Raw genomic sequence first — 27,230 nt, forward strand, 5'->3', positions numbered from 1 at the left:
TAAGTTAATTCGAATTTTGATGTGATCTTTATAATTTTTCTCTGTTTCGAAATTAATATATAAAATTCAAAATTTTTATTGAAAAACAAATATAATTGCTTTTTTTTCAAGTACTAAGTCGTTGCACATAAATATGAGTACAGTATTTTATGGTAAAAGAAATGTAAAAAGAATATTTATAAAAATATAACATATAAATCAATAAAATCGGAAAAGATTTTAATCAAAACTTTTGATATCAGTGATTTTTTTTTTACAAAGTTACACTTTATTTTGCATATAATTTAGTTAATTGCGTAGAATTTTATTTTTAAGTAATAAACAAATCAAGAGCAACAGCAAAGAGTCTTAAGTAATAACCCAATATCTTCCGAAATTCAAATCATTTCAGAGCTTGTAAATATCTATATTGCATATAGTTTTTAGAACTATTCTATGAAATCTTATATTGTTTATTATTGAAAAAATATTAACATATATAGTAGCGAAGTGTTTACGTTACAAGGAAGTTCCGGAAGAGGATTCGAAAATTGGACTATCAGAACTGCAGACAGATGATCAGACTGATAGAGCGACCAGGATGTTCATATAACTTCCTCGTTCAGTGTTAATAATCGTTCTTATGTCTATAAAGTCATTAAATGTAACGTTATATTTAAACGTCCGGGTAACCTGAAAATGCTACATTTAAAAATAATAATAATAATAATAACCAAAGTTGCACAGAATTTTTTAATTAAAAATTGGAGGGAAATTTTCATTTTATTTATTTAACATACAATATTACTCAAAATGGGAAAACAATATAATAACATTTTAAGCAAACTATCTTAATATTCATTCAGTTCATAATAACAAGTTCGGTATCACCTATCGATAGCAATTTTCGCATCTTAATCGCTGCCATATTGAATCTAAAGGGCAAAGAACTTTGCATAAATAGCAGATAATATATTCATAAATTTATAAATTGTAAAAAAATAATTTAAAATTACTTCTAATTGTTTTATTATTTTCAATAATTTATTCAGATTCAAAATTAGTATAAAACATACAGTGCTATGCTTTTTTATAATTTATAACAATTTATTCATTTAAAATGTTTCAAGAAAAAAAAAACATATATCGTTATGAAGGATAAAATTCACTGCATCACACCATTCGTCAGTTTTAATCGTAATTGTGGCATTTCCTTATAAATACGTTTTCACTTATATAATTTTTTTCATTCATTTACATATTAATTTTTGTAGTATAGCACTATCAATTTCATAAAAAAAAACTTTAAACAGTTTTTAACTTGCCTAACCCAAAAAGAGTTTTAAATACAAATGATTTTTAAAAGAATCAAGATACATCTGTGATAAAAAAAAAAAAAAAAAAAAAAAAAAAAAAAAGAAGAAGAAGAGAGAAATAAATCGTTTCTCAAGATTTTTGATGTTTCGATACTTCGTTGTTTCAAAAATATTTCAACAAAATAGATGAATACAGAGTACAAGAGGATTAATTTATTTTGTGAAAAAGTAATTTCTCTCGACCTTAAATTATAAAATCATTTTTTAAAGATTTATTTCATAACTGCTTTTTCTCCGTGGATTTCTTATGAACAATACTGTCAAAACCATTGCTCCCGAAATACATACATTAAAAAAATTAATGAAGATTTTGTGTTATACATATCGCACGAATAACACACAACATATCGTGAGTTAGTCATACGCAAAATTCCCTTTGATTTTTTGTGCATCTTTATGGTATTAAGATAATATGGAAAATTTTGTGACAATCATATCATCCAGATTACGCTGCGAAATACTATGTATAAAACCTTTATTCGGCATATTTTTTATCCAATGTCTTAAGTCTTGAATTTTTGCCTCCCAATGTTTTAATTACCTAACAGATATTGAACTTGATATTCCCAAATTATTTTAAAGAGACTTATTTCGAAACTAAAGTAAATGTTATGATAGAAGCACATCTAATCATTCATTATGAATGCATCAAAATATATTTCAATAAAAGTGAAGATTGTGGTTTTTTTAAACGAAATATAATTTTTAAATAGAAGCAACTGGTTGCTACTTCAAAATATCTCTTTTCCTCATCGGTTTGTTCTTAATATTATAAGTTTTACGATTTTACAAGTTTCATACTCAGAGAACTAGAAAATTTATTTTAATAAATAGTACCATTTTAAGCTACATAGAAGATTTTAGAGTAACTATTCATTATAAATTTAAGAAAGCACAGATTTTAACTCTTCATAATAAATTTCTATTAAATATAAAAAATGAGATGAATCAGCATTTCATTCGCTAAAATGATTCAACTCTCACGAAGAAAATGTTCTTTGATTCTAGTTACATGAAAGTTTTTCCAGATGAAAACTAACTACGGTCACAGAAAATAAGTTTTAAAAAAAAGTTAATTTATTAATGAATCGCTAAGCGAACAAACAAGGTTACATTTAAAATACATGAAACTTATGTAAAAACCCAGTTCGAAATAAAAATTTTCAAATTCAAAAATTTTATTACCATTGTGTTTATTGATGGTTCGAAAAGATAAGTTTTAATGTGATCACCATTGAAAATGCAATACAAGGAATACTTTCACAGAGCAGACAAAACTTGCCAAACTAAAAAATTCCTAAATGTATTAACAGTGTGGCATGAATTGATATTACCATTGATATGAAGATTTAAATGAGAGTAATTTCTCAAGGATTCTTTTCAACAAAAAAAACCCTTTTATCTAATACATTGCTTTTCAAGGAGACTATTGTATCTTAGATCACTTTTTTTTGTTATAAGACTAAAAACAAACAATTTCTATTTTTATTTTAGTTATAGGTATCATTTGCTAAGTAACATGTATTTAACATTATTTTCACTATCTATATATAGTAAAATAAGGAAAGTTAATTTTTAGAAAAAGAAAATTTTTAATTACATATAAAGTGATCCAAGGCACATGAAGGTTTTGTACCTTAAATAACATTATCCTGTCCATTATCCTGTATGATTTATCAGATGCGATGAGGATAAATAGGTTTTTATTGTAACAGTGCATCTTCGAGTTTTTAAAAAAGATTTCAATATGAGCAAGGTTGAAAGCTTTTGCTCTGAACAAACTTATCTTTTCTGGTTTTCTCTTGGATAAATTTGCAGAATACTTTATCATTAGTAGTCTTAATTATTCTTCTGTAATTTTTTTCCGTTCCACTTGGCAGGTCAAAGACATTGCAAACATATAAACCAAACTGCGAATTCTTTTCTTCATAAATACGTGACTCATTCTTGCCACTGCTCAAAATATGTATCTTCTTTTTCAAAAAATACTTTTCTAGAGTTGTACCGAACATCATATCTGAATTTCTCTTACCCAGACTTCTTAAGAACCTTCAAGTGACGAATTTATTTTGTGAATTTAATGTTAATCCTTTTGTATGACTCTCTAGATGTAATTTTCCAATCATCTTCACCATGTGCAAATTCAGGTACTAATTATACGGCTTCGTGATCAATATTTTCATGTTTTCTCCCTGCTTGATCTAATAAACATCATAGAACTCGAATCACTAATCCATGGTTTAGGATGTATTTTCAATCCAAAAGGTGCTAGTTTACAGTTCTAACAAGAGGTAATCTACACAAGATACGTTCGAACTTACTAACAACATGTAGGTTCGTTTAGAAGATTATATTGCACTAACTGGAATATAGTGGAAATCATCAAACAATTCTTGAAATTTTCAAGTAAAGATATTCATTCTTGAAAAATTTTATTGTTTATATAGAAGAAACAATTTCATTGATGCACTCATATACAATGCCAGAATAGTAAACAATAATAACTTTTATAGTATGTACTAGTGAGTATTGTCTGAGATTGTTCAACTATTTGCAACAAAATGGCATATCGTATTGAGATGAGAGATATACAATGTGTAACAAGCTCTTTTATATATTTCGAGAAAGTAACAATGGTAAATGAAAATCAACAATATTGCATAGAATCTTTTCAAGTCATGCTGAGATGCATTTTATACAAAAATGTTTTTAGATACATCGACCTGTCGCAAGTTTTTGAAAACTTCGTCTAATAATCAAATTAACTTAAATTCATCATGCTTTTATATCCCTTTTGACATCATATAGAAACAATGTAAGCATATTTCTGAACATTTTGCATTTCTGCATTATTTATTGAAGTTCTCAATCGAATTATGTTTATCTTTTATTATTTTACATCAGAAAATGTTATGTACTGCAATAAAATGTAGCTGCCAAAATTAATCATTCCATTCTACCGGATTTAGAAAGACTCTTTAAGTTATAAAAGTGGTTGCATTTTTCGGTTTATCAGATAGTAATTAATATACCATTTTCAATTAAATCCTTAAAAAAAGATTCTTTTTTGTTTTGTACATTACAAATCAAGGAAAAGAAAAATACGAGATATCCACAAAGTCTATTTATAATTAAAAATTTTGCTCTAAACGTGCAGTTTATAAGATGTGTTAATAAAATTTGTCACACGAGTTCACCCGCACTCGAAATTTGCCATTAAAAACATTTCTGTGTTTTAGGTATCCTATAATATAATATAAACAGGAAGTGTTGAATAAACCTATAAAAATTGCAATCATTCAAAAAGAAATACAGTGTATATGGTTTATATATTAATGTGGGATTATACTAAAGATATTATAAATCAAAAAATAGAAAGGGATATGACTGACTTCAAACGAAAAATCATTGATACCATAATCGCAATTGATGATAGTATGTTACAGTGAATATTATATCGTCTTGATGAACTTCATGCATATAATGTTGCCCATAGGAAAGTGTATTAAATGAGGCAAAAAAAATTCAATATCTACTCTTCATTTTTTTAAATAAATTTCACAGATTTGCTGATTCATATGTTAATTTAATAAAATTTTGAAAAAACTGCAATGCGATTTACTTTGCAGGCAAACTGAACCTGATTATTTTTTCCAATTTGTATTAAACTCAAAAATCAAAAGAGAAAATAGAGTTTTCATGACATTTATAAACAAGGATTTTTAAGTGTTATCCAATGAAAGAAAGGGTAATAAGGAAAAGAACAAATGAGGCATAATCTAGCTCCATTAATCCGACAACTGAAAAATGCCAACATCTTTCGAAGTTATACTTTCATCTACATGAGATTAATTGGAGTCTTTCAATCCATCAAGAGGCATCGAACGAAGATTTCGGATGAAATATGGTTGAAGTTACTAAAAATTAATATACACTACTATGAAATCCTTTCAAACAAAATGTGAAAAGTTTGAAAAAGATTGTTTTGGCATTTTGTCTTCATTAATTTTTGTATTTTAAAATCTTTTATTTGGCTGGGGTTGCTTAAAATTTCACAACAGAATTGAAATCAGTTTGAAATTAGAAAATGACTGGGCAGTCAAATTTTGATGCACATAGACTCAACCAGACCAAGAATTTCCATTCTCATAAAATATTTAACAATGATTATGCGCTACAAGTATAGCAGTCAAATATTATTTTTCGGGAATTTTCTCTAGGAATTGTAATGAAGGAGATTAATACAGTTTCCATATTTTTTTTTAAATTTTGTCTATAATATCTTTCAATATTATCAAAAAAAAAAGAAATAGTGGAAATGAATCAAATGGTAATTAAAATTATAATATCTTCGACAAAGTGAAACTAAAGACAGCTTATCCGACTTGCATCAGATTTCAAAATGATTTTTTGGCAAGATTTTAATAGTCATCCCAAAGCTGGATTACTTAACACTGTCCAATGCAGATACGTTTCTCCCATATATACTCATTTTTATAATCATTTTGTGCTAGAAGAGATACGATTTTTCTTTTCATCTTCATGCCTTCAGTAAATTTCTGACTAAGGAATGATTTTCAGCCTATACAAATACAGATCATGGAGTTAGTATAGACATCAATGATAGTCGATCACTAGATTATCTATCACCAGTCAAAATTTGACAAATATATACATCTCATTTTTTATTTTAAAAAATTATCATAGGAGAATTTCTAGAGCTTTCGAAGGTATGTCAGTTATCAGAACAAATAAAGTTATTTTAAGACATTTAATTCAATTCCAAGAACCTTGAAGAAAATAATATCAATGAAATATTTCAAATGTAAACATCTTCAATTGTGATGTGAAATATCCAATGGTCACTGAAACTAAGACACAGCTAAAATATCATTCAAATCAAAAAACTCAAATCCACCTCACAATGAACACTTCCAATTTCCATCCAAGCAGTAGGCCTGATGATAAGGAACGAAGCGAAATGACATCTGAGCAATGTAAAGTACAAGGTTTTACTAAAATGGCAAACCATGTAAACTAATTCTCATTCTATATTTGTGAATAACTCAAAAAATTTTCACTAACATAAAATCTAATATAAAAAAATCAAGTTTTAAAAATCGCAATGACGGTACGAAGTGCAGAATAAAAAGACATTTTTGATTTTAAAAAATAAATACTTACCTATGTAGATGTATGTGATATTAAACCGCACTCTCCTATAGTATTATACACATTCTCACAATTTCCGCCATTGTGCTTTCAAGAAAAACCGTTATTTCGCGAAAAAGTAATCTTTCTTATTCTTTCTAAAAATATGTCACGAAGATTTGCGATTAAAGAAGCTCTTTTTCAAATAGCAATGGTAACCAGGCTATGAAGATTCCGACGATAGTCTTTATCAAGTCACATTAAATTCTTCATCATGCCAACAAGCTGGGCCAACTGAACTAATATCATCAGACTAGTGTCTCTTTTCATGACTTCCATTTAGATACAAGAAAAACACACAAACATGATGAAATGCAGCAAGTAATCCATAGTAAATTCTCAACTTAAGCATATACTCACGATATCAAAAATTGGTTGCTCGTATCTCAAAGTATGTTTCCTATTCAAAATAAGACGTATTCTATATACGTAGCGAAATGATCAGGAATTTAAGAAATGCTAGATCTACCTTTACACACGTGAAATTTTTCATAAACTACAGTTGATGGAATGGCAAAATATAAATCCTTTTGTTATTTTAGAATGAAAGAAATAAAAAGAATACATTTATTAAATTATACAATGACTGCCATTATGAATACTCTAAAACAATATAAAATTATTTTTCAGAATTTCCTTACAGAATTTTATAAATTGTTTCTTATCACATATATTAGTTCCTGATATTTCTTATAAAACTCAATTATAATTTAAGAAATCAGAGAATTGTGTATTAATTATTAATAATCTCTTTAAAACTTCAACAACGTAAATACATGTAAGGAATAAATACAATGAATCTAAGGAAAATACTCTTTTAACTGGATTTTTATTCAGAGTGAGTGAATTATTTTTAAATATGCATTGTTATACTCGCATAAATTAAAATCCTCAATTTTTTTTTATCTAAAAAATTCTCTCATAAATCATGAGGTATTGCTTGTTTACTTTATTATTTCTTGCTCACTTTTTTATCACTTAATTATCTCATCAATTACGAATAGTCGATAAGCAGTGCAAATTAACCCAAGGTATTATTGAAATAAATCTACTAATAATGATATACATACGACTTATTCTATTTTAGTCTCTAGTCATTTTTAAGACAGTTGAGCACAGTTTGGTTTAATTTGAGTGATGCACCGTTTAAAGCAATATGAGGACTGTTTTGTGACAAGCACAGTAATTTTAAATAGAATCAGGTAATGAATTATTAGCTTTGGAGTCTAAAATACAAATGAAAACTATGGCATAAAGATATTTTCGAATTTAAGTCATTTTTCCATATTGTTAAGACTTAGCTATTTGAAAAATAAAATTCCTGGTCAGATATATGCTTCATCAATTATTTCTTGACCGCTCATAACAAGGTCTGTTCCCAATATCAATAGAGTATAATATTGACCCTATCAATTTTTCCGAGCATATTTTAATACTCCTCACATTTTATTCATAATTAAAACCTTAAGACTCCTCTAATACCTAATTTTTATAATTGCTTTATTTTTTCAATCAAAATGTTCATTATTATGTTCATTCCTCCAGTTTTATTTTACTTCAGATATTTTTCATTCTAGTTTTTACCATTTTTTTTCTTATGTTATATGTATTCGTATTTTGTCATTTTTATATTTTTTTCCAACTGATTACAGTGTAATTTTTTTTCTTTTTTCTAAGTCCACCTACGTCTATACCAAACTGGAAAGGGACAACATCAGCTCTAGAAACAGAGGTATGGTGCGATGTTAAGTATTAAATATAATAAACCAGATCAATAATGATGCAGTCCCTTGAATAACATATATGTGGGAAGAAATCTAACAAACAAAATAACAATGCAAGATCCACTCGAGTAGCTTAAAAATGAAAGGTGAATCTAACAAATCAAATCAATAGTAATTCGCTGGAATTAAGTTCCTGTCATCATGAATTTTGATGCCAAATCAGCTTATACGTTATAAGCAGCCAGCCAATAATATGTTATCCAATACATATTTAATTACTTTTTTAAAGTTTTTTTATCATTTGTTTATCATCATCCGGATATTCAAGTATTTATTAAAAAACAAATCGATATATATATATATATATATATATATATATATATATATATAAGCATTATTTTATGTGCAGCAGAATGCAGTTTGAAGACAGTGAAGATACTTTTAATTTCGTGACGTCGTTTTATTTCATTTTGAAGAAGCAGGCATATGTACAAGCGATGAGCGCACAGAACGACACAGAAAAAGAATGAGGAAAAAGCTCTTGGACATTTTATTTCTGGTCTTATATAACCAGAGAAATTGATAGGGAAAATATTTCTTCATAATGCTAATATATTATTAAGATTCTGATAGGGATTTCTGACGCATGTCAATCACATGTAAGGGAAACACAGGGATCTTTTAAAAAAGAATGTTCTTACTGGACATTTTTTACCCCTTCACTCCGAGCGTGTGAAAGTATCGGCGTTTAGCCGATTCAGCAGTTTTATAAAGCTTTTCTTGAATTAATTAAGTAGAGAATGTGGAACTGGATCACGAAATAAGAGAATATTTTTAGAATGAAGTTACTATGGGCTAAATTAAGATAAAATCTTGGAAATTAATTAAATTGAAAGTAAAATTAAAAATATGATTACATATATATATAATGTAATAACATTTCCATTTTTAATATCTATATTCTTATAATGAAAGAGAGGATTCACACTGCAACTATGTTATCAAAGTTAGCCATTATAAGAAATTTATAATAAGTCGAACTCAAAAATTACTTTTTCTGAAAAGAATTTCAAATATTTTGCCATTATTATGTTCGAAAAAATTATTCGATCTGACTAATGGAAAAACTATTCGATTCTACGTTTCTGAGAAAAATCTGGCATTGCAGCTTTCAAAGAGCAACTCGAAAAGGATCTATTTAGGCGTATAGCACTTCGTAATTGCTGCTTATTATAATTATTAAAAAATCATTTTCAGGAATTTGAAAAATTCTATAAAGTCATTCGTTCATTTAAACAAGATTGGCCAGATTGTAAATATTAATCATTTACAAACTGACCATTTAACGAAAAAGAGAGTTTACTGAAGTATAAATGAAGGAAGGATACTTACAAAAAATAATTCCCTTTTAATCAGCAAAGGAAATTTGATTTTTTTTTTTTCAAATTCCATTTTAGTTTTTTGCCAAAAAATAAATTGCCAAATTAGTTTTGCCAAAGAATTAATGTGTCGCTTCATCGATTCTAAAACGATGTGAAAGAGACGAAAATGGTGAAAACCAAAGCATCCAAGATGTTAGTTCAGCTGTAAGTGAACTTCATGAGTTATCTCAAGAATGCAACATTAGCTAAAGTTCAGTTCAGTCGATTCTGATTAAAGATTTAGGTATGAAAAGTATCTACCAAAATTACCATCCGCAGAATAAAACGAAGATCATCCTTCAGCTGTGCTCGGTCTCTTTGAAAGGCTGAAAATGAGAGAAACATGATATAAACAAAAAATGAATTGTATATTTAAGTCTATAATATAAGGAAGGAGATCGCGCGTTCAAGGAGATGTGATGACCATACAATATTACATTTGTTCAAAGTTCAAGTATACACAAGTGGCGGAAATTACCATCTTGTAACTTTCAGCGCATGCGTGGAAAAGTCCAGGATCAAAAGTTGGCGAGACTCTTTGGAAAGTTACATTTAATATCAAAATTAATTATGCATTAGAAGTTATATTACTTATGAGAAATGAATTTTTGAATATTTTCATTAACTTACTAACGCAGGATTTATAAGAATTTTCATTCTCAATTCATTTTATTACTACACCAGTCTGTTGTTTGGGATCTATGGTTGAACGAATATATGCTTTTACAATTTTGGTTTTTCAAAAAAAAAATATCTTTTAAAAATCCATTTTGATATTGGCTATTAGGAGAATATGGTTATATGATACTGCCTATTTTGCATCCGGTGTTTAAGACAGACAAAAGCAGCCTCTGTCTTAAGTTATTGAATGTAAAATATCTAACATAAAATATAATTTAATTTTTCTTTTGGCTTATAAAATTTAATTTGCTGCAGTACATGGCTCGCATAAGTGATTTTGATATACCCGCGAACACTAGTAGTATAAACGAATTATGTACTTTTTCTTTGAAGAATATACACCTATTTTTTTAATTAATTAAATAAAATAACTTTTTTTACGTATTGATATAAAAGAAAATTAATAGATAAAAATTTTAAAAATTGTCAATTTAGGATCAAGACATTTAATAAGTTATACATCTAGATGTAAATCAAAACAATACCAAAATAATCAGCTAAAGAAACTTTTTTTAGTCAAATATTTCTCATAAACAATTAAGCTGGACTACTTATATTGTCTATATGGTTAACATTCCAAAGTCCTGATTTCAGAGTTACTAATGATTTACTATAGTTAAATGACAGCCTAATAAATATTCTTAAAATATATACACCTTAAATTAATTTAGTTTAATTGGATCAATAACCTGTTTTGAGATTGCTCTAGAGTTATTTTCAAGCTCTCTGTTTTGTAATGAAGTCAAATGAGCGTGATGATGCAGGAGTCACCATCCATATTAGCGAGTCCAAATTTGTCCTCTGATGGGTTTATTTTAAAAGATTAACTTTGATGGTATCGGACATCTGGTCCTAATTTCAACAGCCCCCCCCCATAGCGATAAAGTTTAAACAGTCTTTCGTCTAGTCATTCCAATATTCAAATCAAATTAAATATTTTCCTTAATTTCTTTTATTACATATCTATATGAGAACGTAAACAGGTAGCTATCATGATATATAACATACCCAAGCTGGTATAATGTATATTAATACATAAGCTAAAAATATAAAAATTTCATGATGTATATTTTTTGACGGACGTTCAGAATTAATTATCGTATATTCATAATTTTTTGAAACATTTTCTCATAAAATATTTCACTATAAAAAGGATATGGAATAAAACTAGCCTCATTTGGCGGCCAGGATATGAAATATATGTTCATCAGCCATATTAGCAATATTAATTTAATTAAATAAACCAAATTTGATGAAAGACATAACATTAGCACCAAAGCGTTATTTTAAACTATAACTTGCACGTTAAATACAGAGCATCCCGATTGGTTAGCTATGCTTGCAAAGTGACAAAATAGGTCCAATTGTTGAGGCTGGGGGCTCTCTCAAAGTTTTATTTTGCCATTTATTTTAAATATATTGATTATTCGCATCTGATGCCAGTAATATTATTTTAGAAACCAGAGAAAGTACTCTGTCTTCAAAATTTTTTTATAAATATACATTATGGCTTGATTTGTGCTAAGCTTTTCAGCATAGTAAAAATAATCAAATAAGCCTATTGTACCTCTTTTCGTTGATATATTGGTTCCAATTTTAACAAAAATCTATAATTTTTGCGCAAAGACCATACACTGAATTTTCTTTACTCATCTTGTTGCGTTTTTAAGTTATCGTTTTCACGTATACGCGGACAGACAGACACACACTCAACCGTCTGGTTGACATGTCCAAGAGATTGAAAAAGACATATGCTTAATTTCATCATCTATTATGATAGCATGCCCATGGGCAGGGAGACAGATACATTTCCGGTAAAAACATTTGGTCAAAAATTTGAAAAATAAAATGAAGCTTTGGTTTGAAGACCATATTTCAAATTGTATCCGTCCAGCTTATTGCATTTTCAAATTATTGTATACTCAAAGAGTCTGACACTACAGAAGTAGAGCAATGAGTTATGATCTTTCACGGATAGACAGGCCCGCCTGCAGATAGAAATAATTCCAAAAATAGATTTTTTTCCAGATTCCGAGATGTCTTGACATAGAAGATTGAACAAAACCTCGAGGACAAGTATTTTGGTTATTGCAAAAGTTTTAATGCATTCGAGAAAGTAAAAGTATCATTAATGCAAAGTTAATTTAGAAAATGCTGAAAAGGACAATTTCTGCTGTGTATGTGTGTGTGTCCGAAAAAGAATTCCATCTCTTAAGAAACTGTTTAACAGTTTTTATCAGGAAATGTAAAGAACTTATGAAATTCTCCTACAAAAATATTCAAGGATATCAGACTTATAAACATATAATTTTTTTTAAATTATTATTCATATAAGAGGGTTTTCAATTTTTGAAATCATAATATTATGATTTAATTGTATATGTATTTTCTATGATCTTTGTTATTTATAAAGTTCATATTACAAGTCTTGAATTTCCTGATTTCTTTATTCGCAGGAAATGGATCGATTTCTTTTCTCAGATTACCCAATAATTAAAATTCATTCAAAACTTAATGCGAAAAATACATAGGGGTAGCATTTCGCTAATTCGAATCTGATGGCACCACAATAAATTTACCCAAACATTCGAATTTAAAAAATGGGCTAAGATTAAGTAAAGTAAGTAAAAACGACAATTTTAAAGATAAAAATGGCATAAAATATTTATTTTAATTAATCGACAATTTTAATAAATTAAACATAATATTATTACACACTAAATAGGCAGTAAGTAATTTTAATAAATAAAGTAATATTAAATGCAATAAAAAATGTTAATAACTTTAGAAATGTTTCAGAAACTAGAAAATTATTTCAATAAACAAACAATATACAATAATATGAATTCTAAAATTATGCAACAAAGTTTCGAAATAAATGAAATATTCACATCCAGTGTGATAAATTTGAAAAAAAAATGAGATATTTTTTTTTTTGACTAAATATATTGTAGGGCACCAAGTTCTTCAAGTGAATTAAGTATTTTAAATAACAATCTCATTTCATATCACAAATAACACAGAACATGTCTGTATTTAACTAAATAAAGCAATACCAAAATAAAAAGTAATTTTTAGTTTTGGCTTCGAAATAAGCAAAATAAATTCAAATTTTATCATTAAGTTAATATGAAATTCAAAAGGCGAGACAAAAATTCTAATTAACTAATTTCCGATGCATAGCATTAATGAATGTAATGCTTTTCTTAAGAAATAATTCATCTAGTAAGAATATACTTGTAATTTTTCTTGAACAACCAAACAATGTGCTCTTATTAATATGAAAACAAAAATGCTTCTTTGCAAAATAATGAAACTTAAGTTTTATAAATGATTTTTATTGGGTTTAAATATTGAATGCTTAAATTTAAAAAAAATATAATAACTGCATAAAAATGACTCTTATAATAAAATATATTTTTTGAAAAATACTATTAAATATAAAATTTTAATTTAATATATTAAATATAAAATTTTTAAAAAAATTAATCGGAAATAGAGAAGACTAACGTTAAAAAATTTCGGACACTTTATGCGGGTATTTTAATAGTTATTATAATTTTACATGATCAGATATGTGCTGACTAATTTACCTTCTTTTCTCAATGTGACATTAAATTAGACATTAAAAACTTAATGTCTAATTTTTATTAAAAACAAATTTAAAAATTCATTTAATTTTTGATAGCTATCAACTAATACTAATTCTACAGTTTTTGGCATAGTGAAATTATTATAAATTCAGGTGAGAGAAAGTTGCAGTAAGAATAGCTAATCCGAGTTATATCAGATTATTTGATTCATTCGATAATATGCAATAACAAAATACTGAAACTGTACTCAGCAGACTAGGATGGATTATTGTTTGGAAATTTCAAATCTTGTCTTCTGATCATACCATCAAAAATGAACAAACAGATAAATATAATACTATTATTTTATGACCGAAAGTCTCGTTTATTTTACTGTTGGACTGAAACATGATACGATATCATTTGTATTTGTTCATCATCTTTCAATCTGCAGTCATAAAATCATTCTGATTTGATAAATTACATTACGTACTTCGTCACGATCACGGAGGTATATAAAAGGAAAGGGGAAAAGATAGAAAAGTTGCATCTATTCTAATTCAGCTCTTCAGCTATCATGGATTGGCACTTTCGGCTCCTTTTTGCTATCATTTTTGTTTCACAACAGTGGTATTTTAGCAATGGCAGAAGATTTAATTTCTCCGACAATAATCCTTTTGCTAATTACGACACAGCTGAGGCATTTACAAGATCATTTGTGCAACATGTAATACAATATAATATTTTTGGGAATCAAACTGTTCAAGATATTGAAGGCATTGTAGATACTCTTGTAATGGCCATGAAAGAATCATCTCAAGGGCAGACTGAATCTCGGACCCAGATAAAAGCTATGACGATGGCTTTTGCGTCTTCAATTGCAGAGCTTATTGTAGCTGAAAATAGTCAAGAAATGGATATTCAAAAGAAGACACACTTGATTGTGAAAGCTTTAGAAGATGCATTCAAAGAAACAACGGGAGAAGTCAACAGAGGCTTTATTCAGCAAGTCAAAATACTTGTAGAACTATTTTCACTAGAATCTGGTGAAACAGAATCTTTTGGAGAGTCTGAGATAGATGAGATGCCTTACAGCGAAATTATCAGTATTGGAAGTTTACCTTCATCAGACACTATTGTAATGCCATTTGATGCCGGAAGAATGCTACCCGAAATGCCCGAAATGATGATGATGTCCTTCGGTGGTGCCATGCCAGGACAAATGGAAGAATACAGTCCACAAGGAAATATGATGAATTTACCACAATACATGTCATGGCAAAGTGGCAATGTTATGCAAGAAAAGGCATATACTCCAGAAAGTGGTGAAATGATGTTAGGTGCACCTGCTCCTACAGCAGATGGCGTACCAAAAGAATCTGAACTAAATCAATTTGAAATTCCGGAATCTCCAAAAGCAATGGAAATGTTTTTCAATTTACCAAGTATGTGGTCTATGGGTCAACTACAAGGATTTCCTCAACCTATTGAAGGACAAAATATGCCAATGGAAATGGAAGCAAGAATACCAGGTCCATATCCATGGCAATACGGTATGGTTCCCTCAGGGCAACAGCCTAACCAACCCATGATGTTCATGACTGGAGAAAGAAGCCCGATGGAGAATAATGAAGAAAAGCCCATGTATGGTTTACGAGTACCGTCAGGTGAAAATAATGGTATGGATATGAAACCTGATGAAATTGAATCATTTATGCCAGGTGTAATGCCACCTAAAGGCTCAGCAGATGATAAGCATCCCAAACCACAAGATTCTGATAGAAAACCGAGAGTTAACTTAGGAATGGCCGGTAAACCAACGAAGAAACATCCTTCTGGGAGTGGACATTTACTCGGAGCCCCAGCACCTACACAGTCAGGAAGTACAAATGCGCCCATGGGTTATGAAGAATTCTTCCCCATGGAGACAGGGGAATATATTGAACCATATGAGCTAGAAGGAAGAATGCCTGCTCCTTATTCTTGGAGGTTTGGAATGATGCCCCAAATGGATCAACAAGAACAATCCTTCATGTATATGATGGGAGAAAGGCAGCCAACAGATAGAAGAGAATTTATGGGAGCTCAAATGCCATCAATGGAAAATGTTCGTATGGGTATGAATCCAGAAGAAAATAAACCTTTTATGGGACCTCAAATCCCATCAATGGAAAATGTTCGTATGGGTATGAATCCAGAAGAAAATGAATCATATGGTTACCAAGCAATGTTCCCTAGAAGATATTATGATAAAAAATCCCAAACACCTAAACAAATTCAAAATGATAAACCTTTGGGCAAAGGGGAACCCAGTGGCCCTAGTCAGAACGTAGGAAAGGCAGTACAGCCAGATAAAAACGATTCTTCTGGAGTTCTACTAGGGGCTCCAGCACCAGGATCAGTATCCACGACATCAGGAACAACTGTTAACATAGGACATGGAGTGAGAAATGATGCACCAAAAGGTAATTATAATAATAATAATCGAGGAATAGAGGTTGATGAAGACATAACTATTTATATAAACGGAAGACCAGTAGGAGAAAAAGATATCAGAGAATTCTTTAATAGCAAAGGACAATTAGAACACTTCGAAGAATTCAATCCTCAAGAAAAGTCATCACAAGGACCACTCACGATGCAAGCACCATCGTCTCTGCAACAGATCTCAAGTACCACTAAAGAAAATACAACTCCAGCAACAACATCAGGAACAAGCAGTTCCACACAAGCTTCTACACAAACATCGGCTTTAAGTTCCAGTACTAAAAGCTCTATGCCAAGTATTGGCAGCAGTGTAACACCATCCATAACTTCGGCTAGTACTCCAGCAATATCACATCCAACTAAGAAAAAACACAGAAAAAGGCATCATCCAAGAGTTGCTAACGCTCCTATGCCTCCAAAATCGATGCAAACTTCTCCAAGTAGCGTTTCAGGTGGAAGCCCAATAACAACATCTGCTACGACGCCAGCAAGCACACCTACTCCTGGATCCACTGCAGCTTCTCCAGCCTCAGGTGGAAGTTCTGGAACTCCTGGTTCCACATCAAGTGGCGGAAGCCCTATGACAACTTCCGCTGCAACTCCAGCAAGTACACCTACACCAGGCTCAACTCCAGCCTCTCCAGCTTCAGGTGGCAGCTCTGGAACACCTGATTCCCCTTCAAGTGGTGGTAGTCCAATGACTACTTCAGCTACTACTCCGGCAAGTACACCTACACCAGGCTCAACTCCAGCATCTACAGCTTCAGGTGGCAGTTCTGGAACACCTGGTTCCACTTCAAGTGGTGGTAGTCCAATGACTACTTCCGCAACAACACCAGCAAATGCACCAACGAAAGGCTCTTCTGCAGGATCCAGTCCTGCCGGAGGTAGTTCCGGTACTCCTGCTTCGACATCAAGTGGCGGAAGCCCAATGACAACATCTGCTACGACGCCAGCAAGCACACCTACTCCCGGATCCACTCCAGCTTCTCCAGCCTCAGGTGGAAGTTCTGGAACTCCTGGTTCCACTTCAAGTGGCGGAAGCCCTATGACAACTTCCGCTACTACTCCAGCAAGTACACCTACACCAGGCTCAACTCCAGCATCTCCAGCTTCAGGTGGCAGTTCTGGAACACCTGGTTCCACTTCAAGTGGTGGTAGTCCAATGACTACTTCCGCAACAACACCAGCGAATGCACCAACGAAAGGCTCTTCTGTAGGCTCCAGTCCTGCCGGAGGTAGTTCCGGCACTCCTGCTACGACGTCAAGTGGTGGAAGCCCAATGACAACATCAGCTACGACGCCAGCAAGCACACCTACTCCTGGATCCACTCCAGCATCTCCAGCCTCAGGCGGAAGTTCTGGAACTCCTGGTTCCACATCAAGTGGCGGAAGTCCTATGACAACTTCCGCTACAACTCCAGCAAGTACACCTACACCAGGCTCAACTCCAGCATCTCCAGCTTCAGGTGGCAGCTCTGGAACACCTGGATCCACTTCAAGTGGTGGTAGTCCGATGACTACTTCCGCAACAACACCAGCAAACGCACCAACGAAAGGCTCTTCTGCAGGATCCAGTCCTGCCGGAGGTAGTTCCGGCACTCCTGCTACGACGTCAAGTGGTGGAAGCCCAATGACAACATCAGCTACGACGCCTGCAAGCACACCTACTCCTGGATCCACTCCAGCTTCTCCAGCCTCAGGTGGAAGTTCTGGAACTCCTGGTTCCACTTCAAGTGGCGGAAGCCCTATGACAACTTCCGCTACAACTCCAGCAAGTACACCTACACCAGGCTCAACTCCAGCATCTCCAGCTTCAGGTGGCAGCTCTGGAACACCTGGGTCCACTTCAAGTGGTGGTAGTCCGATGACTACTTCCGCAACAACACCAGCAAACGCACCAACGAAAGGCTCCTCTGCAGGATCCAGTCCTGCCGGAGGTAGTTCCGTGACTCCTGCTACGACGTCAAGTGGTGGAAGCCCAATGACAACATCGGCTACGACGCCTGCAAGCACACCTACTCCTGGATCCACTCCAGCTTCTCCAGCCTCAGGTGGAAGTTCTGGAACTCCTGGTTCCACTTCAAGTGGCGGAAGCCCTATGACAACTTCCGCTACAACTCCAGCAAGTACACCTACACCAGGCCCCACTCCAGCATCTCCAGCTTCAGGTGGCAGCTCTGGAACACCTGGGTCCACTTCAAGTGGTGGTAGTCCAATGACTACTTCCGCAACAACACCAGCAAACGCACCAACGAAAGGCTCTTCTGCAGGATCCAGTCCTGCCGGAGGTAGTTCCGGCACTCCTGCTACGACGTCAAGTGGTGGAAGCCCAATGACAACATCAGCTACGACGCCTGCAAGCACACCTACTCCTGGATCCACTCCAGCTTCTCCAGCCTCAGGTGGAAGTTCTGGAACTCCTGGTTCCACTTCAAGTGGCGGAAGCCCTATGACAACTTCCGCTACAACTCCAGCAAGTACACCTACACCAGGCTCAACTCCAGCATCTCCAGCTTCAGGTGGCAGCTCTGGAACACCTGGGTCCACTTCAAGTGGTGGTAGTCCGATGACTACTTCCGCAACAACACCAGCAAACGCACCAACGAAAGGCTCCTCTGCAGGATCCAGTCCTGCCGGAGGTAGTTCCGTGACTCCTGCTACGACGTCAAGTGGTGGAAGCCCAATGACAACATCGGCTACGACGCCTGCAAGCACACCTACTCCTGGATCCACTCCAGCTTCTCCAGCCTCAGGTGGAAGTTCTGGAACTCCTGGTTCCACTTCAAGTGGCGGAAGCCCTATGACAACTTCCGCTACAACTCCAGCAAGTACACCTACACCAGGCTCAACTCCAGCATCTCCAGCTTCAGGTGGCAGCTCTGGAACACCTGGGTCCACTTCAAGTGGTGGTAGTCCAATGACTACTTCCGCAACAACACCAGCAAACGCACCAACGAAAGGCTCTTCTGCTGGATCCAGTCCTGCCGGAGGTAGTTCTGGCACTCCTGCTACGACGTCAAGTGGTGGAAGCCCAATGACAACATCAGCTACGACGCCTGCAAGCACACCTACTCCTGGATCCACTCCAGCTTCTCCAGCCTCAGGTGGAAGTTCTGGAACTCCTGGTTCCACTTCAAGTGGCGGAAGCCCTATGACAACTTCCGCTACAACTCCAGCAAGTACACCTACACCAGGCTCAACTCCATCATCTCCAGCTTCAGGTGGCAGCTCTGGAACACCTGGGTCCACTTCAAGTGGTGGTAGTCCGATGACTACTTCCGCAACAACACCAGCAAACGCACCAACGAAAGGCTCCTCTGCAGGATCCAGTCCTGCCGGAGGTAGTTCCGTGACTCCTGCTACGACGTCAAGTGGTGGAAGCCCAATGACAACATCGGCTACGACGCCTGCAAGCACACCTACTCCTGGATCCACTCCAGCTTCTCCAGCCTCAGGTGGAAGTTCTGGAACTCCTGGTTCCACTTCAAGTGGCGGAAGCCCTATGACAACTTCCGCTACAACTCCAGCAAGTACACCTACACCAGGCTCAACTCCAGCATCTCCAGCTTCAGGTGGCAGCTCTGGAACACCTGGGTCCACTTCAAGTGGTGGTAGTCCGATGACTACTTCCGCAACAACACCAGCAAACGCACCAACGAAAGGCTCCTCTGCAGGATCCAGTCCTGCCGGAGGTAGTTCCGGCACTCCTGCTACGACGTCAAGCGGTGGAAGCCCAATGACAACATCAGCTACGACGCCTGCAAGCACACCTACTCCTGGATCCACTCCAGCTTCTCCAGCCTCAGGTGGAAGTTCTGGAACTCCTGGTTCCACTTCAAGTGGTGGAAGCCCTATGACAACTTCCGCTACAACTCCAGCAAGTACACCTACACCAGGCTCAACTCCAGCATCTCCAGCTTCAGGTGGCAGCTCTGGAACACCTGGGTCCACTTCAAGTGGTGGTAGTCCAATGACTACTTCCGCAACAACACCAGCAAACGCACCAACGAAAGGCTCTTCTGCCGGATCCAGTCCTGCCGGAGGTAGTTCCGGCACTCCTGCTACGACATCAAGTGGTGGAAGCCCACTGACAACATCGGCTACGACGCCTGCAAGCACACCTACTCCTGGATCCACTCCAGCTTCTCCAGCCTCAGGTGGAAGTTCTGGAACTCCTGGTTCCACTTCAAGTGGTGGAAGCCCTATGACAACTTCCGCTACAACTCCAGCAAGTACACCTACACCAGGCTCAACTCCAGCATCTCCAGCTTCAGGTGGCAGCTCTGGAACACCTGGGTCCACTTCAAGTGGTGGTAGTCCAATGACTACTTCCGCAACAACACCAGCAAACGCACCAACGAAAGGCTCTTCTGCCGGATCCAGTCCTGCCGGAGGTAGTTCCGGCACTCCTGCTACGACATCAAGTGGTGGAAGCCCACTGACAACATCGGCTACGACGCCTGCAAGCACACCTACTCCTGGATCCACTCCAGCTTCTCCAGCCTCAGGTGGAAGTTCTGGAACTCCTGGTTCCACTTCAAGTGGCGGAAGCCCTATGACAACTTCCGCTACAACTCCAGCAAGTACACCTACACCAGGCTCAACTCCAGCATCTCCAGCTTCAGGTGGCAGCTCTGGAACACCTGGGTCCACTTCAAGTGGTGGTAGTCCGATGACTACTTCCGCAACAACACCAGCAAACTCACCAACGAAAGGCTCCTCTGCAGGGTCCAGTCCTGCCGGAGGTAGTTCCGGGACTCCTGCTACGACGTCAAGTGGTGGAAGCCCAATGACAACATCGGCTACGACGCCTGCAAGCACACCTACTCCTGGATCCACTCCAGCTTCTCCAGCCTCAGGTGGAAGTTCTGGAACTCCTGGTTCCACTTCAAGTGGCGGAAGTCCTATGACAACTTCCGCTACAACTCCTGCAAGTACACCTACACCAGGATCAACACCTGCTTCTCCAGCTTCAGGTGGCAGCTCTGGATCACCTGGTTCAACCTCAAGTGGTGGAAGTCCAATGACAACTTCCGCTACAACTCCTGCAAGTACACCTACACCAGGATCAACACCTGCTTCTCCAGCTTCAGGTGGCAGCTCTGGATCACCTGGATCCACTTCAAGTGGTGGTAGTCCGATGACTACTTCCGCAACAACACCAGCAAACGCACCAACGAAAGGCTCTTCTGCAGGATCCAGTCCTGCCGGAGGTAGTTCCGGCACTCCTGCTACGACGTCAAGTGGTGGAAGCCCAATGACAACATCAGCTACGACGCCTGCAAGCACACCTACTCCTGGATCCACTCCAGCTTCTCCAGCCTCAGGTGGAAGTTCTGGATCTCCTGGTTCCACTTCAAGTGGCGGAAGCCCTATGACAACTTCCGCTACAACTCCGGCAAGTACACCTACGGCAGGTTCAACTCCAGCTTCTCCAGCTTCAGGCGGCAGTTCAGGCACCTCTGGTTCTTCTTCGAGTGGTGGTAGTCCAATGACAACTTCTGCTACTACAGCTGCAAGTAAATCAACTCTGCCGGAAATAGAACTCGATGAAGATTTGACCATTTTTGTTAATGGGAAGAAATTTGGTAATTCTCATTTTGAAATTGACTTTCCTGATTCAAGTGAAGATGGCGATTACAGCAATATGTTGATGCAAATGGCACCATCTGAATTTATGAACTTTTTCAAAATGAATGACTTGCAAGGTGTGCCTTCGAATGAATATTTACCTTCTAGCAATACCGAAGCTTCTAATGGTCTTTTAGGTGCTCCTGCCCCATCGAGCTTAGATGATTCTTCTTCTAAACCTGACAATGATAGCCCTTCCATGAATTACCAATATCAACCTGATGAAAGTGAAAAAGTACCTGATTCAAGCAATCAGGGAGAATTAGAAATGATGGGTTACCCTGGTTACTCTATGGACATTTCATCCGAAACGCCTGAAACTGATATTATTAATTCTATTAATGCTTTATTTCGGACTCTTATGGGTATGTTGTCTGAACCTGAGAAACCGAATGATAATGCTTCTGCACCAACTCTGGACAGCAGTTCAGAGAAGCCCAGTGATTCAAATGGCAACATGCTCGGTGCCGCTGTTCCGTTTGATGCTAGTACAGAGGGCCCCGATGATATGGATACCAATCTACTTAGTGCTCCTGCCCCATTCTTTGATCTTAGTACGGAAAGACCTGATGACTTTGATAGAGATTTGCTCGGGGCTCCTTCTCCAAACGAAGAAAGTAATGCTGAACAGCAAAGTCAACCCGAATATTATTCTCCGAATGTACCAGCTCCTGGTTACGATTACCTAATGGCAGCGCCATATATGGGAGGGGAATATAATCCTTTTGAAGGAAGTTTGGACATGTATCCAAACGATGAAAATCGATACTTTAGAGTAGAAACTGGAGATGGGGAATATTTACTGGAACTACCGCAATTCGATTCGAGCTACCCAATTCCTCAAGACAGCGAATATATGAAAGATTACTTCCCTGAGCCAAGCATCCAAAATGGAGAACCTCAGTATTTTAGAATACAGACAGGAGGTAACGAATACATTTTGGAAGTTCCGGGTCCTGATACCAGTGATTATGGCGTAGAATTACAACCAAGCGATAATGAACAACAGCCCCAATACTTTAGAATCAATACTGGAGGTAATGAGTACCTATTGGAATTACCAAATTATGATTATTACAGCAACCAAAATGGTCAGCCTCTTTATTATGCTGTTGAAAATCCTATGATTTCAGCTATGCAGCCAAATAACGAAGAACCACCCCCGCAATATATCATGGTTAATCCAGAAGGAAATTCTTATATAATGGAACCAAGTTACGAGTACTACAGCGATGAAGATTATTTGAGTCCAGGTGAAGAATCCATGATGTATCAATTTGCACCTCCTCCAAAAGATTCTTTCTCTTCAGATCAGTCTAGCTCCCCATACGATGAAAGTGATCTGGGTGGAGGTGTCCAACCTGTGACATCTCAAGAGATGCCAAGTGGAGATTCGCTTTTGGGAGCACCTGCACCAGACAGTACATTCCCGCCCCAGCAAGATGAAGCTGACACTTCATCTTTCAGCGATAAACCAACACAAGAAGAACCAGAATATTCTGAAGATAACGAGTCATTTGATCAAAATAACATGCCATATATGACAGTTAATTCCGATGAAAATGGTAGCCAACCAAAAAAAGAAGGGATTCCTTCTCTGTTTTCCAATTCGGATGAGCAAAATATTTTACCATCGGACTCTACTGAATACGATGGTAGCTTAAATGAGCCAAGTCAGAATTATGAACCAATTGATTCGGATGTTCCATTTTCAAAACCAAATTTCTATGCTTATTCTTATGATGAATCCCCAACTGATGTTCAGTATCCTAATGAATTTTATGGAAGTGATTATGGTATGCCTCAGATGCCGTCATACTTTCAGCCATTTGATTCATACGGAGATCCATTTATAGTAAATGGCAAACCTGATTATAATTCACCTGATTATAAAACAGATGGACAACCAGATATAGGAGAGATGCCTGGACAGTTTCCTGACAGACCTTCCGGATCATTTGGTATGTATCAACCATTCTATCTACCTTCTGATTATACCGGCTATGAAGGGTCACCTAACTTCGAAAACGGAAACTACCCGTTCTTTCAACCATTTCGAATGCCGTTCGGACAAATTCCCTTCGGTGATTATCCTTATCAATATCCGAATCAGTATAATGGTGGTGGTTCAATACCATTCCAAGGTAGCCCAATGCAACCAGAAACTTATAAAAACAATGAAGAGCCTGATCAAAGTAATCAAGACTATCCTTCCCCATCAGATGATAACGACAACATGGATCAAGCTCCATCACCAAGTAATGAAGTTAATTATCCAGCTGACAATAAACCGTCAGAAGACACCAGTGACAATATGTCTTTTAAATCTCCTTTCCAATATTTTGGAATGGGATTTGCACCCGCTGAATATCAACATTCCATGGAATCTAACGAGTATGTACCTCCTCAATCCTCTTTACAATACTCTGGAGAAGGATATGAGTCACCTGAATATGAGCCTTCGGAAGAACCTAATGATAACACACCCTCACAAACTCCTGACCAAAGTATTGAAAAAGAATATCCAGTGCCAGATTATGAATCGTTGGATAATACCAATGAAGATATGCCACCTGAAACTCCTTCACAAGATACTGGAAATGAGTATGCGCCCTTTGACTCTAACCCATCTGAGAACTCATCTATTCCTCAAACTCCTGAACAAAATATTGGAGAAGGATATACATCTTCTGAATATGAATCACCAGAAGAAACCAACGAAAATACGCCTCCTCGCACTTCCGAAGAGAGCACTGGAGGAGAATATATGCCCTTTGATTATAATCCTTCCGAGAATCTACCTTCTCAAAGTCCTCAACAATCTACTGGAACAGAAAGTGCTTCGTCTGAATACAGTTATGAATATTACATTTACGATGATGATGATGACGATGATTATGAAGGTGATGACCAAATACTTCAGGATACTGCACCTGAAACTGATGAAAATGAGCAAACAAATATCCCTGATAATGATGAACTTCTCAGTGCGCCAGAACCAGAATTTTATGAATATCAACAACCCAATGTTCCTGATAATGAAATTCTAGGTGCACCTGCACCAACGGATTTAGAATCCAGTTCCACACAAGTCCCAGAAATCACCTCTGTCCATGAAGGAGTAAAACCGCTCTCAAATATGATGAATATACTTAGCAAACAGCTTGATTCTGATGGTTCAAATCCTGATTTCCAGCAATTTGCAATGGTACTTTCAAAAATGTTAGATTCAATGGACCATGGTGAAGATGAAGATTCTCCTTGCTGCAGAATGAAAAATCTTTTGCTTCAATCGTTGTTTGCATCAATGCAATACATAGCTAAAATGTCAAATAAACAATAAATACGCTTTCCTGATTTAGTTTTTAAACGGCAAATATGGAGCATAATTTGCAATGTAATTAAACACAATTTATGGTATATTTCAAAATTTGATATCAACGATGTTGCATTCGGTGTTTCCTTGCTTCATTTGTTTTCGTTGTCATTTTCTTTATAATATTGTTTGAATCATAATAAAGGAAGCAGTCAATTCTAGAGAAATCATGTTTTAATTTTTTACTTCTTTTCGCCATGGTTTGGTTCTCTGCAAGAAATTCATCTATACAAATTAAATATTTAATTTTGCAATGCAAATGCAAATCTATGTAAAAGAAACAATTTCAGTTACTAGTTGCTTAAAATAATTGCATCCAGTATATAAATGCACATATCATTCTCTAATGCTGTATATTAACTTTCATAAACTAAAATGAATAAAACTAGTAAAATCTGGATGTTTTGGAAAAGTGCATGAAAATGATTTAAAGTTTAAAATGCCTTGATATGAGCATTTTATCCTAACACGAAATACGTATTTAAAATTATGACGTTTTATCCATTTCATTTAATCTATGTCAAGTATATGGGTGGTTTAAGTCCTACAAAAGTAATTACTGATGAAAGACAAACGAGAAGATTTCAAAGGAAACTATATGTCATTAAATATTTTGCTTGGTTGTTTTGTAAAATTGAGTCAAATTATTATTATCTGTTTTAATAAAACTTTCAAATATTCTATAAAGACAATTTCTGAGAATCTATGATAAATTTCTATGATGCGAATAGAAATTCTATGATATGATAATAAATGACATAACAAAGAATTATTGAACCTGTGAGAAAATATGATATATTTTTTATTTAAAACATAATTTGCTTTAATATGATTTAAATAAAAAATCTTCAGTTAATATACTAACTTTAATCTTCAAATAAATCTTCAATTAATATATTTTCAATAAAAAATCTTATTTATCTTCATTAATATACTAATAACCTATGAATCTTTATTACACTATAGTAGTATGAATATTTAAAAAATTAGACTAGAGGCATTAGAAGGAAAGAACTAATAATTTTCAGCCTCTTCAAAAATAATATGGCAAAGTAGCTGTGCGTACAATTCAGTATTGATTGATACCTTTCCTTTATGAAACGTATTAATACTTCATGAACCCCCTCAATATATGTTGCCATCAAAGCAAAACGACTTCAGTATTACTCAGTATATAACTTAATTAGCAAAGTCCTTTTTAAAAAGTAAAAAGTAGCATTTCTATAAGAGTTTTCAGTTCTAATTTGATTTCAAAGTATTTCTGATCTTAGAGTCAATCGCAGTGTAATTTTAATTTAAAGCAAAAATCATCGAAACAGGGCAAAAATCTTTCTAACAGATGAGTATCAATCACAATGCAGTCCTGTATAACTAATAATAAAAATTAAACCTTGGCACCAATGTGAACAGCATGCTGTGCTATGAAAACTTGATTTTGTATTAGATTTGTAATTCTGTTTGCTAGGAAGGGCCCCAAAGATGAAACTCGAAAGTTTAAATTTTCAACAAATAACAAGGAAGTAACACATTCAAATTATCATCCCACATCAGTTTGTAATGTAAAACAGCTTATATTCAACACGTATTTTACCACTCTTAATTATCTAATTGTTGTATTAAGATGTTTCGACGTTTTTGTGATGAGGCAGAAATAAAACAATCACATATTACGAGCTCAGTTACATATGGAAAGGAATTTTGTCTTAAAACGTGTCTTAATAAACTTATTGTGATGGAATGTCTACATGATATTATGAAGATTTTATTGA

At 35.1% G+C, this 27,230-nt stretch overlaps 1 protein-coding gene and 1 long non-coding RNA gene across 2 annotated transcripts in view; one reads left to right on the top strand and one right to left on the bottom strand.

Moving 5' to 3' along the window:
* The window catches only part of LOC129959096 (uncharacterized), a 42,832-nt gene extending 36,226 nt beyond the window's left edge, over window positions 1–6,606 (bottom strand). The window contains exon 1 of the long non-coding RNA XR_008783397.1: window positions 6,540–6,606. This is a non-coding gene — a long non-coding RNA (uncharacterized LOC129959096). The remainder of the gene's footprint in view (window positions 1–6,539) is intronic.
* A 7,912-nt stretch (window positions 6,607–14,518) lies between these two features.
* Window positions 14,519–25,617, top strand: LOC129958611 (mucin-19-like). The gene has a single exon (XM_056071207.1). The coding sequence runs from the start codon at window positions 14,542–14,544 to the stop codon at window positions 25,426–25,428; it is 10,887 nt and encodes a 3,628-aa protein (XP_055927182.1). The 5' UTR covers window positions 14,519–14,541; the 3' UTR covers window positions 25,429–25,617.
* Window positions 25,618–27,230: the final 1,613 nt, after the last annotated feature.

This window comes from Argiope bruennichi, chromosome X1 (genome assembly GCF_947563725.1).
Source record: "Argiope bruennichi chromosome X1, qqArgBrue1.1, whole genome shotgun sequence".
Lineage (NCBI taxonomy): Eukaryota > Metazoa > Arthropoda > Arachnida > Araneae > Araneidae > Argiope > Argiope bruennichi.

Bases quoted from the DNA above. Each gene is read 5' to 3' on its own strand.
- LOC129958611 (XM_056071207.1), top strand. From the start codon at position 14,542: ATGGATTGGCACTTTCGGCTCCTTTTTGCTATCATTTTTGTTTCACAA.